The sequence below is a fragment of the Gekko japonicus genome, unplaced genomic scaffold, assembly GCF_001447785.1.
Source record: "Gekko japonicus isolate JY-2015 unplaced genomic scaffold, Gekko_japonicus_V1.1 scaffold62, whole genome shotgun sequence".
Classification (NCBI taxonomy): Eukaryota; Metazoa; Chordata; class Lepidosauria; order Squamata; family Gekkonidae; genus Gekko; species Gekko japonicus.
Genome location: NW_015166419.1, coordinates 608,906 through 623,922, shown reverse-complemented (window position 1 = coordinate 623,922; position 15,017 = coordinate 608,906). Strand labels below are relative to the sequence as shown.

Genomic DNA, 15,017 nt, shown 5'->3' with positions numbered 1-15,017 from the left:
TCCATAAGACGCACCTGACCATAAGACGCACCTAGTTTTTAGAGGAGGAAAACAGGAAAAAGTGCCTCTTCTGCTGCTGTTCAGTGGGGAGAGAAGCCTCGAGCCGGATCTCCCAGGCAGCAAAGCGAGAAGGGCCCCGCTGGCCACGATGCTTTACAGCAGCCTCCCAAGGACACACCAGTGTGATTGGATCACTAAGGCTGCATCTACACATCACTGGATATTGGGCAACTGGATTATTCTGTGCTAACAAAGGCTGCTTTCTAGGTGCCCCTGCTATGAAAGAAGCAACAAGTGGGAATGAAGCATGTCAGAGCAGCATTCACCCCATCCCCCATCCTTGCACTGCTTGATGCTGGTTTTGCCTTCCCCCACTCCTTTCCTGCTTGTCACATTGACACAAAGGCAGCAACTTAATGATAATGAGGTAGGGGCAAGTACCAGAACCAATATCGCTGCAGCTGCAGGGCAACCCCTCCAACACTCACAGCTGAGCCATGCAGCTTTTAAAAAAAGTCCCTCTAAAGGGCTTAAGGGGAGGGGGAAGGTGAAGGCAATGCAAAGCTCCGTCAGGTAGCCCCGTCATAAGTCTGGAATGTGGACGGGTGCCCTCCCGTTTTCTGTCTCAGCTCTCCCTGGCTCACCAACTGTTTGCTATCTTATGCTTGACCTTGTAGATGCTCCAGCTGCTGTTTTACTCAGCTGGGAAAGTTAACGGCTTTTTGCTTTGCCTGCTTGCTTTGCCCGCACGCGTGAGATGTATCCATTGGCTTATGCTTACTGGGGGGATGTTTGATTCTAGTATAAGTCAGAGGCCCTCGTATAGGCGGCCATCCCTAACACAAACTGTACACGTGTCTCTAGTACTGGATTTACCAATAAACAGTTATCTTCTCATGAAGCCCTGTGTTGTGTAACCTGAGTGAGGACCCTGACAAGCTCCACCCCCACCCCCTTGGCTACAGGCAGAGCTTTCACACAGAAGTTCTGCCTGCAGTTGTTGTCACACTGTTTCTCCTTGAAGTCAAAGGAAGGTTTTCTTTGCACTGCCCTAAAGGGGAAAGCTCTAGGAGCCCAGCACGAGGTCAGGTCATGTTGTTGTTGTTAGCCATTCAGTCATGTCTGATTCTTGGTGATTCTATGAGCCAGCTCTCCACGTTTTCCGATCTTGTACTGTTTCTTTGAATCGTTCCATGTTCAGGCTGGTGTTGACTTTTATGGTGTCTAGCCACCGTATTCTTTGGCAGCCTGGTTTCCTTTTGCTGCTAACCAATCCAAGCATAATTGCTTTTTCTTGTGAGTTCTTCCACATGACATGGCTGGAAAAAAAGTCAGTCGCAGTTTTATGATTTTTCCTTCCAATGACATGTCTGGTTTTATGTGCTCCAATACTTGCTTGTTTGTCACCTTTGCTGTCCAAGGAACGCACAGGAGCCTTCTCCAGCACCACAGCTCAATTGAGTCGATTTTCCTCCTGTCTTGCTTCTTCATGGTTCAACTTTCGCAGCCATAGGTTGCTATGGGGAACGCAATACCACAGACTAATCTGCATTTGGATGTTAGGCTGATGTCCTTGCTCTTCCATATTCAATTCAAGCTCTCCATTGCTGTGATTTGATGTTTTATTTCTGGACTGCATTTGCCGTTTTGGTTGATCTGTGATCCTAAGAAAGTGAATTCTTCCACACATTCAGTCTCTTCATTGTCAAATGTTATTCTGACGTTTCTCTTCTTCTCGGTGGTCATGAACTTGGTCTTTTTGATGTTTAGGAAGAGGCCAAACTTATCACTTTCTTCTTTGATTTTCTTGACCAGGTATTCCAGGCCTTCTTTAGTTTCTGAGAGGGGGGAGAGAAATCCTGGTAGCCAAAGTCAGTCCAATTGTGAGTGAATGCTATAGTGCAGCAACAGCACTGTAGTACCAACTGTGTGTGGATGCAGACTCCACCACCATCCGGGACAGAGAGGAAGAAGCCCATTCTCAGAGGCAGCAGGCCCAGGCTGGTGACTCATGCCACAATACAGAGTGATGATGCAAGAACAGGAAGTTATCATCCACTTTAAAAGTTTTGGCATAAAAGAATTGTTGTTTCCAATAATACTTCAGGAATCAGGGTAGAGTGGCAATTTAGTGATGAGGAGCTTGGAGAATAAGAGGAAGGGCTGTGGCCAATGTTCCCTCTAAACTGTGGAGTTTTGTGAGCAAAAAGTCTACTTTGTGAGCTACTGGCATTGAAGTTGTGAGCCAGTGATTTGGCTACTGCATAAATCAGCTTGCTCTGGAGCCATCCTTCCTGAGTGAAAACAAAAATGTGTGAGCCGGAGGCTAAAAAACTGTGAGCTAGCTCACACTAACTCAGCTTAGAGGGAACACTGGCTGTGGCTCAATATCAGAGCATCTGCTTTGCATGCAGAGAGTCTCAGGTTCGAGCCCCGGCATCTCTAGTTGAAGGATACTAAGAAAGGCTCTTTGCTGCCTGAATGCTGATCAGAATAATCAGGCAGATGGACCAATCCTTCCCCTTTGGAACAAGACAGATTCATACATTCAGAATAACTGAGAATTGATTTTTTAAAAAGCAGATGATGGAACTCGGTTCTCACTGAATGGTCTTTGAGCCACTATTTTTTCTCAGTTCCCTGCAATATGAGGAAATACCAGCCTAACTTGCAGGACTATTGTAAGGAGCAAAGCACAGTGAATGTTAAAGCATCCAGCACAAAGGCTGAAGTATTACTCCCTATCCCTGAAAGCAGCAGAGAGAGGAACACCGTTAAAACACGAGCATGGGTTCTCTCATTCTCAATAAAACTGTAGCTCGGCGTGGGGTGGCAGCAGCTATTGTTCGCCTGTTCTTTTCCCTTTGAGTGGCAACTGCATCAGAAGCCACATGGGAGATCAGGTCACTCTTTGGCACATGTTCTGAGCCATTCTTTGCTGTCTGGTGGGAGGAACAGGAAGCTCCACTTGCCATGGTGTGTTTTTTTTTGGGGGGGGACACAATTAAGGCATGCCTGTATGTATGGGTCGAGATTCAAGGTTTGTCAACACCCTGCATAGGTTGGAGAAAGCGAATAGAGAGAACATCTTCTTGCTCTCCTATCCTACTAAAACTCAGCGGCACCCAAAGAATCCGAGGGGCAGGAGAACCAGGACTGAAAAAAGGAGGAATTGCAGAATTCACTGCCAGCAGACTTTGCGATCATTACTTGGATAAAAGGGTACTGGATAGACTCATGAAGGAAAGGCTACTTGCCATGGGAACTAAAGGGAGTCATCCTCCAAATACAGAGCTAGAGGGCAACATCAAGGCCATGCCCTGTATCCTGTTTGTTGGCTCTCCAAGATAACTGGTTGCACTCTGTGTGACACAGGATACTGGACTCAAGGGGACCTCTGGTCTGATGGGCCTAATCCCACTGTTTTTGCCACTTTCTCTGTAGAGAGCAAGGGGGAAGGTAGTCAGGTTTTGGTGCATATGGTTAGCAGCAGCCCCTCTCTCAGGCCTTAGCTAGCTTCCCAACGATACAAACAGCTCACCTTGATCCTTTTGCATGCCACCCGTGCTTAGGCAGCCACCTTGGTATTGCAGACTTTGGTAACACCTGTGCCAGAATGCCATCAAGCTCTAAAAGAGCAAGGAATGGCTCAGAACATGTGCAATTCATAGCAAGACAAGGGGGTACTACCATGTTGGCATGGGGATTTCCACGGTGTCTTCTGAATGGACACAGCACAACCAGCTGTTCATGAAGATGGCCTCTCTCTTCCAACTTGATGCTGCTTAAAAAGTATTTAACTATGGTCCCTGCCACACGGCAGGAAAAACACCAGCCAAAGTGCGGCTTTTAAAAGCCGCGCCAAAAGAGAGACGCCGCGGCGGGATCCCACGGATCCCGAGCCGTGGCGCGTCGATCCCTGGCACGATCAGATGCCGGGGAGGAAGAGACGATCGGGAGGGGGAGGCTGCCGAACTGCGCATGTGCAAGCATGCACAGTTCGGCCGGGGATGCGCCGGCGGAAGGACGCGCCGGCGATCCCATGGCCGGCATTGATGCGGCCTTTCGGAAAGAAACACCTAGGTAGGTGGTTCTTTTTTGCTGCGGGGTTTGGACAGAAGGGGCGGATCGGGAACGGGCGCGGCACGCTTCCCAGATGTTGCTGTGGGATTGCGCCTGTTTGCTGCGCCCCCGATCTGTCCCTCTCCCGGCCCAAAACCACTCGTGTGACCGGGGCCTATGTGTTTCAAATTATCCTGGGTTATTTGTTCCCGTTATTAGAGTGCTGGCTTTTTGCTGTGAATAAATTTGTTGTTGTTGTTGTTGTTCCCATCTGGCTACCAAGCATTTCAATATTCATTTTTGAAGACATGAGCTGTAGATTTATGGTTCCCCCCCTTACAAGGACATAATTACACAAAAGAGGCTAGGGTCCCAGGTCAAAGAGCACATAGGTATGTTAGGTCAGGTAGAGAGAATCAGGTGGTTTCTTCTGGGACACATTGCCCAGGCTAAGGCATTTGTAACACAAAATGGCATGGGATTGGCTTCTCTGGTTTTACCTGATTTTCCCCAAGGCTGGAGTTGAGCATCACAGCTCAATACCTGCTTCACACATGCAGGAGAACAAAATGGTAGAATGAACTGCTGCAAGTGGTAGATTCCAGCTTGGAATGTTCTTTTGCATTTTTTAAAAAAACACCCTCCATGCAGTGCACTGAAAGCTGGCACATCAGGAAGAAATGTTCTACCATACCTGCTCACTTTTTTATAATTTGCAGGAAGGTTTTCCAGCATAGGGGAGCATTCCAAAACGAAATACTCCTCCTCTTGCATTCTACCCCTTCATTTACCCACTTCTTCCAGCCCCACATCTTTGGCAATGTAGAGAACCAAATGCCCAATTCACAGGGCATCTAGTTAAAGCTCCATATTGTGCCAGATTTTAAATTAGGAAATGACCAAGACCTCCTACTCCAAAACTAGCTATGCAGTTGTTTGTTAAAATCATTTGGCAGGGCTTCAGGAAAGGCCTGAGGGGGGGAAGCACCCCCGTTTTAAAAGTGAGAACTGCATCTATGACTAGGGTGTTAATCCTTCAGATTTCACTGGGAAATTAAAAAAGGTTTAATTGAGATAAATCCAAGAATGCATAATAAATGTGATGAATAAAACTGATAAGGAACATTGTCTTCACATGGATTCAGTTCCAAATTAATCATTTGGGGCGAACATTATACTAAAAAGTCAATTTACAGAAAATAACCTATTCTACACTAAATTTATCACAAAGGTCTCCCCACCCCACCTATGGCTCCACTAATGGGCTATAGTGAAAATAAATGAATTAAATGAAAGTATCTCCTTTTCCATTCAAGTAATTCAAACATTTGCATATCAAAGAGCGGCGAAGTGCAGGTCTCCACTATTTGGCAAGATCACATTCCACTGATTACTTATCTCCCATAAAGGATACAGATGACACACTTCAAACAGTTTCACTTTGGATAGGTCGGAAGTATTAATTGAGACAATGTAAGATGCTTCTGGGGCTGTGGTGGTTCAGAGGTTAAGATGCTAAGCTGCAGACTAGAAGGTCAGTAGCTCGGCAGTTCGAGACCCTACTGCTACATGACGGAGTGAGCTCCCGTCTCTGGCCCCAGCTCTTGCCAACCTAGCAGTTTGAAAGCAAGGAATTGCAAGTAGATAAATAGGTACCATTTTGTTGAGAAGGTAACAGCATTCCATGCGCCTCAGTGTTTAGTCATGCCGGCCACATGACCATGGAAGTCTATGGACAGCGCTGGCTCTTCGGCTTGGAAATGGAGATGAGCACCGCCCCCTAGAGTTGGAATCGACCGGCTTTCAAGCAAGGGGAAACCAAGACGCCTCTGGGGATATGAAATGGTATAGTATAGCCCAGTCTTGTCATATCTTGGAAGCTAAGGAGGTTCAGTACTTGGACGGGAGATCACCGAGCAAGACTTTGCAGAGGAAGGCAATTAATTATATTAAAAAAAACAGCTTACCTGGGGAGATCGTGGTCAAGTTTGCAAGAAGACAGACCAGAGATGTCACATTGAAGGCAACTTTGGCAAATCCATTGAAATTCGGGAACACAATTATTAAGACTCTAAAAGACATTCCATTTGAAATTCATCAAAAGAGGAAGAGCTACAAGGAATTAATCTCATTTCTTCAAACAAATGGAATATGATATCGATGGGGGATTCCTGAAGGTGTCATCTTTAAAATTAATGACAGAAGAGAGAAGATCGACTCCATCTTTAAAGCGAAGGAATTTCTGAGATGGCAGCTGGGATCAGAAGAAGAACTAAAGGATGAAGAAACAAAATCGAGTGACTCTGTTACCTCTGGAACGGATGAGGACTCTGTTGGTGAAGTGGGAGCGGGAGCAAGTAAAACTGTGTCTGATTTTAGAGAGAGAAAACAGAAGTAAGGGCAGAAGGACTCTGAAAATGGCCCTATGAAGATAGGAAGACGCTCAAGAAGTGTTCTCAAAATACTAAACCTCCTAATATTGAAGCAGTAGTCCCTAGTTGTAGTCCCTCCCTTTATTTTCTGTTGTAGTTTGTAGTCTTATGAAAAAATAGTAAAATTACCTTTTCGGGGGTTAAAAAAAAAATGCCAGCACTGCCAACAGAACCGCCCATTCACCTTCCCTCTGGCACCCACGAGAACAACCACCCCGCTACAAGTGGGGCGCCATCATCGGACCCTGCTACACCGCCCCCAGCCGGTACTCCACCTAGTGCAGTGGCAGTGACTCCAGCCACGGGCCCTGAACTTCGCCGCTCCACACGCACCAGAACGGCACCGGTACATCTCAAGGACTTTATTTGTGCGTGTGTTGCGAACCAAGGGGGGAGGGGTGTAATGTATCCAGTCTCGACTGTGTGGCAGACTAGGGCTCTACGCGGTCAGGCGAAACTGTCGAGCTTCGACCATGAGAACAATGGTCTATGCAGATCCTAGCCCAAAACTGGTTCAAGTGTAACAGTCATCCAAAGCCAACCTATGATGCACACAATCAGAAAATACTGTCCAAGATGGCTGTGGTGTAGCAGTTGGATGCTAGGCTAAATTTGCTTTGGTACATGAGCACACACAAAACTTGGATTTGGGGGCTGTTCACAAGAGCCCTACTTTAGGACACTGATACCATTTGGAGCATACACTTTGATCTCAGGCAGACGTAGGGCTGGATCCTAGTAGTTTTCTGCTATTGGAAGATAATCACTTCCTTCTTTCCTGTTCCCTCAGGAACCCATGCCCCACAAGCTATCTTGGTTTGCAGTGAGAAGGGGCAGTGGATGAGAACACCCATGGAAAACTGATAAGATCTAACCCAGTACACTTAAACCAGGATGTGAAATGGGTTTTGCAAACTATGGTTAAATGCTACATCTGTACTAAGCAAACTATGGCTAATGTTTGCCCCTTTCTCTTTAGCCTCTCTGTTTGCCGAATAACAAGGAGACGTTATAGGTCTCTCCCCTAAACACATCCTACAGCAGTAGAAAACAGCAAGAGTCCAGTAGCACCTTAAAGACTAACAAAAGATACAGCAGGGTATACGTTGCTCACTTCAGTCACTACTTCCAGCTCATGAAAGCTCATACCCTGCCACAGATTTTGTTAATTGTTAAGGTGCTACTGGATTCTTGCTCTTTTCTACAGCTACAGACACAGCTACCCATCTTGATCTATATCCTACAGCATATGGTTTGGCAGAGTAAGGTAAAATATGCTTTCACTATGTTTGGAATCAGCTAACCATGGCTTTTTGCCTTAACCTCAGTTCAGTAATCATGGTAAGCTTTTGTCAGGGCAGAAACGTTCACTGGATCAGTTCATACCCGATTGCTCAGGAAGATTAAACACACTGGAGACCCTCTTCTCACCAGGAGCTCTTCAGCTGTGCCCCTTCCCAGATGTGCTTTAGATGGGGAGGAGCTATGGCTCAGTGGTAAAACACAGGCTTTGTAGGCAGATGGCCAAGTCTCTTGAAACTTGTGTTCAAGGTACCAGGCGCTTAGACTCGTCTTTGCCTGAGACCCCACAGCAGCATTGCCAACCAGAGTAGCCAACAATGCACTTGTGGGTGATGGTCTGATTCTGTGTATGGCACCCTCATGAGTAGGGACCCAAATTGGTAGAGGAGTCACTTTACAGAGGGGCAACTGATGTACAGACAATTGCTTATCTGTGCAATGTAAACAGACCTTTATAGAAAGGTTAAAGCAGATTCTGATGATTGATCTCAAGAGAGGAAGGACAGAGAGGAACGGGGTAGCAAAATTTTCCTCTTATCAATACTCAGGAACCAGCTCTGGAATTACTTCATACAGGTGCACATACCTGCAATTCAAGATGTGTTGCAACAGGACAAAGAGAAAAATGCTAGGTGCTGGTCCAAAGAGGAGGCACGTAGGGAGTGTTAATATGTGGTTTGTACACTTAACATTCCTGGTGGAATCAATGCCCATTTGTTGAATTTCAGTAAATTTTAAGCATGTATGGAGCCTTCCCCTTCTTTTCTGTATAGAGAATGCTCATACACTTGAAGTGGAGTGTTTCTCTTGTGCATTTTCACAGAACTTTCGTAAGGAAGAACAGGGAGTCCCTGTACATGTGAAGCAACTATATGTGTCCATTGTCCCTACCAATTCTGCAATTTCTGAGGAGTAAGAATCATCTTTAGGCAAGCAGGCAAGGATGTTCTGCAGAAAATATGAAGTTGACAGCCCTTGACATTAAAAAAAAAAGATAAAACAGTACCTGCAGGAGGATCAGTAAAAAAACTTGTGGACTAGTAACTTGTGTGGCTTTATTAGCAAAGCTGGATTTAGCAGCAAAACTCAAATGGTAGGTAGAAATATGCTGAATAAATTGCTGCTCACAAGTGTTGTTAAAGACATTAGTATTCTGATCAAATCTTACCAGCAATATTAAATTGTGCAAATTATCTGTTACCTGAATGGTGGATAAAGAAAAGCTTTTTTGTTGTTGTTAAAACAAACAAAGCCCTGTACATGAACCACAATAATCCAAGCCACTGGCAAAAAGCTATCTGCAAGAAAATGTTTATTTTTTGTAAACCCCACAGAAAAAAAAAGAATGCAGCCAAGACTGAGTATTTCAACAAAAGTAGTGCCCAAAAGGCAGCCCAAAAAGGAGGGAAAAAAGGGGGGGAAAGGGGAAAAAAAAAAGGGGGGGGGAACCTCAACACAAAGTCAGTGACAATATTCTATGTTCTGCACAAAGATGAAAACCTATGACATTTCTGAGTAACACTTTCATGGTGACAATTACACAAGATGATTCAAAAATGTAAAATGACGGCAACATGCACACTTGGCTAAAGCTAGAAGTTTTATCTCAAAAAAAATCTCTGATTAAAATTATGGATCTGTAATACTCCTATTTTTGACTTGTTGTCCTACTTTATTTTTTTTAAACAAAGCATACCTGCCAATCCATATGAAACCTTTAAAAATGTTTTTAAAGAAGAACATTGTCCTTCCAGAGTCCACTGCATGTTTTTGCAAAATCATAAACTGTTTTGATTTTATAATTTTGCTAGTTACTAATACATTTTTATCACCATTTTCACCCTCCCACCCAAGCCCAAACTTTAAACACTTCAAAAGTTGCCAGTGCAACACACTTTCCTACCAATGTACAATATACATTTCAACTTAAATATCTGTGCAATTTTAAAGAGTTTCTATTTAAAAACTCTTATTTTGAAAAAAACAACACAATAAATCCTTGGCACAACTGCTGAGATTTAGTCAGCCCCATTGAAATTAAGTTGTCAAAACACAAGATGATGTAAAGCGAAATTGCAGTTGACTTTTTTTAGAAGAAAGAACCAGAGCTGCAGCTTTGATGAGCCAGCTTGACAGTCTCTCGTATACAGTACATTGCACAACTCCGCCTTCCCTAGAATGCTCCCTGTCACTACTGAGACCTCTACAGCACATCCTAAAATCAAAGCCAAGTTACAGAACACTCTTGATTTTGTACCAAAAAGACCACAACAACATAGAGATGGAACCTTGGGGTTGCAGTGGGCATCCAATTCTGCAGTAGACTCTGTAAAACGAACTTGGGTGTCTTAAGCTAGATGACAGCAAAGGGGTGGGGAGGAAGAAAACTGTCTGAAATACCAAGTTTCCTCTTGAAATGTCTTTTCCCAAGGCACTGTTGAACAAGACTGATAGCAGTTTTTAAAATGACTAACATATACCAATGGGAATCTAAGCACCTCACACAACCAACATTATGTTTTAGTTTCTCCGTTCTGCTTTACTTCTTCCTTCTCTTCAAAATGATGACCCCTTAAAAATGTTTGGTCCTTAGAGGGGTAAGCAAATGGATGTCTCACACATACCCTTTTTCTCCCCCACCGTAATAATACATTGATGTATCAAAGCTTTGTGTGATTAAACCCTTTCACAAAAACAAAAAACCCTAAAGAATTTCCATCATTATTCCTTGCAACTCTCAATCTGCCATTTTGGCGTCATTATGTGTAAAGAAATACAAAAGAAAGGGTTTAGAATCAAGCAAGTTATATTTCTGTCTTTTCAAGAGGAAACCTTGCAAGAGTATTTTTGCTTAAAGAGGCAGAATTTGCTACAAGAAAACTAAGATTTGTGATTTTTTTTCCCCTTAATGCATTGGCCAAGAAAAAAATTGTAAAGTTCTGTGAGGTTTTCTAAAAATTTAGAAGAAAAACTGATGGGCAGTTCTAGCCAAACCTTGATGTTGGGGTTCTCTTCCCCCACTTCCTTCTTTTTATTTATTTTTCTTAAACAATAAATCAGTACAGTCTCACACAATACAAATTTCATCTTGACTGCAAGAGATTTTTCTGTGTGATGCCTTCTGCATGACAAACAACATTGGCATTTACTTCTTCAGGGGTTGATAAACTGAGGCATTGGGATCAAGTCCAGAAGGGCTGGTCTCCACAAATTTGGAAGAATAATGTGGGGAAACGGGACTCAGCGTGCTGGTGGCCGGAGTGTATGTTATGCTGGGCATTACTGCCATAACTTCTGCGATCTTCTGTTTTAGGTCCTTGATTTCCTGATCTTTTTGAATGATTTGCCCTGCAAGATTTGTTAAAAAAAAAGAGAGAGGGGAAAACAAGTTATTAACCAGCAACACATAAGAGATCAGCCCTGTTGTCTGAAATAGTTTGGTGTCAGAACCTTGGGGGGAGGTTGTTACTGTGAATCAATGAAAAACATAATCTAAACAGAATCAACCACTTGTTTGACTTATTACATGATTCTGCAACATTTTAATTTTAAAAAGCACCAAGTTCTTATCCATCATTCTAGTGCCTTTCCAGGCCAAAGAAGGGCATTCCTCCTGCAAGAGGGAAGGAGTCACAGCTTAGTAACAGAGTCCATTTATCACATGCAGAACACCTCAGGTATGGTTCCCATTCACTCCAGACAAAAGGATCTCAGGTAGGAGGTACTGGGAAAGAACCTTCTCTGCCTGCTGCCCTACAGCACAGACAGTAGTAAGCTATATGTATGCTGATTCTTCGTGCCAACATTTTGTTCTTCCATCTTTGTAAGCAGAAGGACTAGACAGTCCCCACCCCCAGCTTGCAACAGAAGTTGACAGACAAGGGAAGGTATCTGGAATATTTGAGAGAACACCCCTCCACTCCCCTTCCCCTTTGGCTACAACCTGGCCTTGAGTGCAATCCTGTAAGCATTACTCTTCAGAAACTCGCTTTCATTTTTTGAGGTTCACACTGTATTTGAGCAAGGTGAATGGAGGCTGCACATCAGCAGCACTCAACATACCCCCTCCCACATTGCCTTTCAAGGTGATAGACCCATCTAGCAAAATCTTTGCTGGTGACAAAATGAACCTTCCAACAGTAGCATAAACCACAAACATCCTGGTTTAGGAAGCTATACCCACCCAGCTCCATTCTGTTGCCAGAACTTAGTGGAACTTACACAGATAACTCAACTCAAGTGTACATCCATTTCTCATTTCTCCCATCAGTTTGCAAAAGCACCATTAAATAAATGCTAGGATGCTTCTTTTCTCTTTTTTTGGGGGTATTTGTGTGTGTGAGCTTGCAAGCCTGGAAGTCATGATGACTTCTGGTGACTGCTACTGGGGAAAGGACATTTCAGAGAAGTGGCTTATATTCCCTGCCTCTGCAGCCCAGCCCTGGTATTCCTTGGAGGTCTCCCTTCCAAGTACTTGCCAGGGTTGGCCCTTCTTAGCTTCTGAGATCTAATGAGACTGGGCTTGCCTGGGCTATCCAGGTCAAGGCAATCCAAGGATGTTTCTAACATACTGTTCTCCATACAATTTAAAGTCTTATGCTTCAAGTCAAGACTTTTTTTAAGAGCTGGAAATTCCATCATTTCCCAATTCAAAATTGGTTGTTTTCATGGATCTGTGCAAACCCATCCAAAGTCTGGACAAAGAAGAAGAAGAGATCGGATTTATACCCCACCCTTCACTACCCAAAGGTGTCTCAGAGCGGCTTACAAACTCCTTTCCCTTCCCCTCCCCACAACAGACACCCTGTGAGGTAGGTGGGGCTGAGAGAGCTCGACAGAAACTGCTCTTTTTCAAGGACAGCTCTGACAGAACTATGGCTTGCCCAAGGTCATCCAGCCAGGTGCAAGTGGAGGAGTGGGGAATCCCAGATTAGAGTCCGTGCACTTAACCACTTAACCACTACACCATGCACTTAACCACTACACAAAAGTAACACATCAGCCTGTACAGTTTAGTGTTTTAACTTTACCCCAGGTTCAGAATGGCTTTGCCAAGATGTGTGAAATCAGCAAAAAATTGATGGGGGGGGGGGAAGGAGGGAATTTCCAGCTTTTAAAAAAGGATCTGAATGCTATACTGAGATTAGATGTCATCAGAACAACAATCTTGCTCACATTTTGCTTATCAATAACACAGGAAAACATGGATCCAGGTGGACAACCATGTTGGTCTGAAGCAGTAGAACAAGTCCAGTAGCACCTTTAAGACCAACAAAAGTTTATTCTTATGTAGAGGCATCTGCCTATCTATATGAACTGTTAATAGGGTTGCCAGGTCCTAAGGTCTCGCCAGTGGGGGGTGGGAGAGAGCTTTCCAGGAGTGTGTGTGGGGGCAACATCACCATGTGCAATGTTGACGTGATGACTGTCACGTGAAAGTGACATCACGCTGGGTTGTGGCAGTTGGGGCGGGGCTTTCCCCCACTGGCCAGCTGACCTGTGGCATACAGGAGCCCGCGAAATTGGGGGATCCCCTGCTCCCATCAGGGGGCTGGCAATCCTGTTAACTTACATTTCAATGTATCTGAGGAAGTGTGCATGCACACAGAAGCTCATACCTTGAATAAACGTTTGTTGGTCTTAAAGGTGCCACTAGATTCAAAATCTGTTCTACAGGAAAACATGTTTTGTGCAAAGCTGCCTTGATTGAACCCAGCATTTAGCTTGAACACAGTAACTCTGTCAGGGAACAAGGCTCTTTAGTTAAGTTTGTGCACCCTCTACTGACTGAACTGGTTGTTTACAGCTTATAGCTCACCAGAATCAGAACTGAGTAAGAGAGAGCTAAGCTTTAGAAAGATTTTCGCATCCTCCTTCAAAGAACAGGACACCTAGCAATTTGGAGAGGGGAGGCTTGAAAGGAAGAAATGTGGAGGGCAGGGGACAGCCTAGGTATTGATGTGCTGCAAATGAATCCATCACAGAAAAATGAGGAAATGGGATGTTCCTTCCAAGGAAGCCGATTTAAACTGGATAAGAAAGGTTGGCTTGCTTCTTTTATCCACCCTTGGTGAAATCATCAGTGTAGACCAATCTAATTGGCTAGATCATGCTGTGCCATCAACACACTCCATGTGATGCCCCGTCGGCTGGATTTACTTTGGAAGGCAGAAAGCTCAGAAAATTATGGTGCCAAAATGGCTGACATTGCCTTAAAAATTAGCAAAAAAGGTACTGCTTGGGTTCCTCCTACTCCCCTCCAGATCCACTCTTGCTTCCCAAGCATTTAAGGATAAAAATTTAATGCAGTCTAATCACAGCTTCCACCTATCACACTTTTTTAGAAGTTTGCCCTTGTAGGTCATCTCCCTAAGACTTAAAAACATCAGTATCCTACCGTCTGCAGACTTGTGAAACAGGACTCTTTCACACACCCCATACCTTTGCAGCCCACTGAGAACCCTGAAACGTTCTCGGGGGGGGGGGGGGGCAATGGATTCTCAGGAACAGTATAGGGGGCAAAGTGAATATCTGCAGTGGGTGGGTGGGTGAATTGGTGAAAGTTGTCATCTTCTCTTCCAAAAACTTAAAGGGGCACATCAGCAGGTGCAAGTGGAGGAGTGGGGAATCAAACCCGGTTCTCCCAGATTAGAGTCCGCACACTTAACCACTACACCAGACTGGCTCTCAAAGGCACTTAAGTCTTTGGAAATGTATAGTTTTAGTGATGGCTAGAGACAATTTACATTATTTTAATCAAGTATCTATTTATGGATTCTCTCTTCCCTCTCCCTCCTGCATTTAACTTTCCTGGACAGAGTACACAAAATGAGGACATCGAGCTGTGTATGAACTGTTAATTTCCTACTATATTACATTTCTGTAGAGTTTGCACTCAAGAGTTGCACTCAGAAATCCAACAGGACAGTTTAAGCCCAATGCTTCCTTCATTGCTGCAAACAAGTGTCCTCAGTCATATGCAGCTCCTTTCCTTCGAATGAAGGATGCTGTATTTGACTAGGACAGTCTGGCCAACTTCCTACTGTTCAGGTGGACCAAAGGCAATTAACTCTCAGGTCTCTGCACCAGACATCTGTATTCATTCTCTCTACCCAGACTCCACAGAGAGTCTCAGTAATTGTTAGATACTCAAGTAGCAGTTCACCTGATTTAACAGTGCAGTCCCACTGGGTCAACTATGGACTCTATTGCAGCAAACAG

The 15,017-nt window shown here is 44.3% G+C and overlaps 1 protein-coding gene across 2 annotated transcripts in view; it reads right to left on the bottom strand.

Annotated features, from left to right (window-relative positions):
- Positions 1–9,127: 9,127 nt before the first annotated feature.
- The window catches only part of TMEM57 (transmembrane protein 57), a 122,515-nt gene continuing 116,625 nt past the window's right edge, over positions 9,128–15,017 (bottom strand). For both annotated transcript variants that reach the window (XM_015411655.1, XM_015411656.1), the window contains one exon: positions 9,128–11,144. In XM_015411655.1, coding sequence (XP_015267141.1) covers positions 10,942–11,144 — 203 coding nt within the window. In that variant the 3' untranslated portion in view covers positions 9,128–10,941. The remainder of the gene's footprint in view (positions 11,145–15,017) is intronic.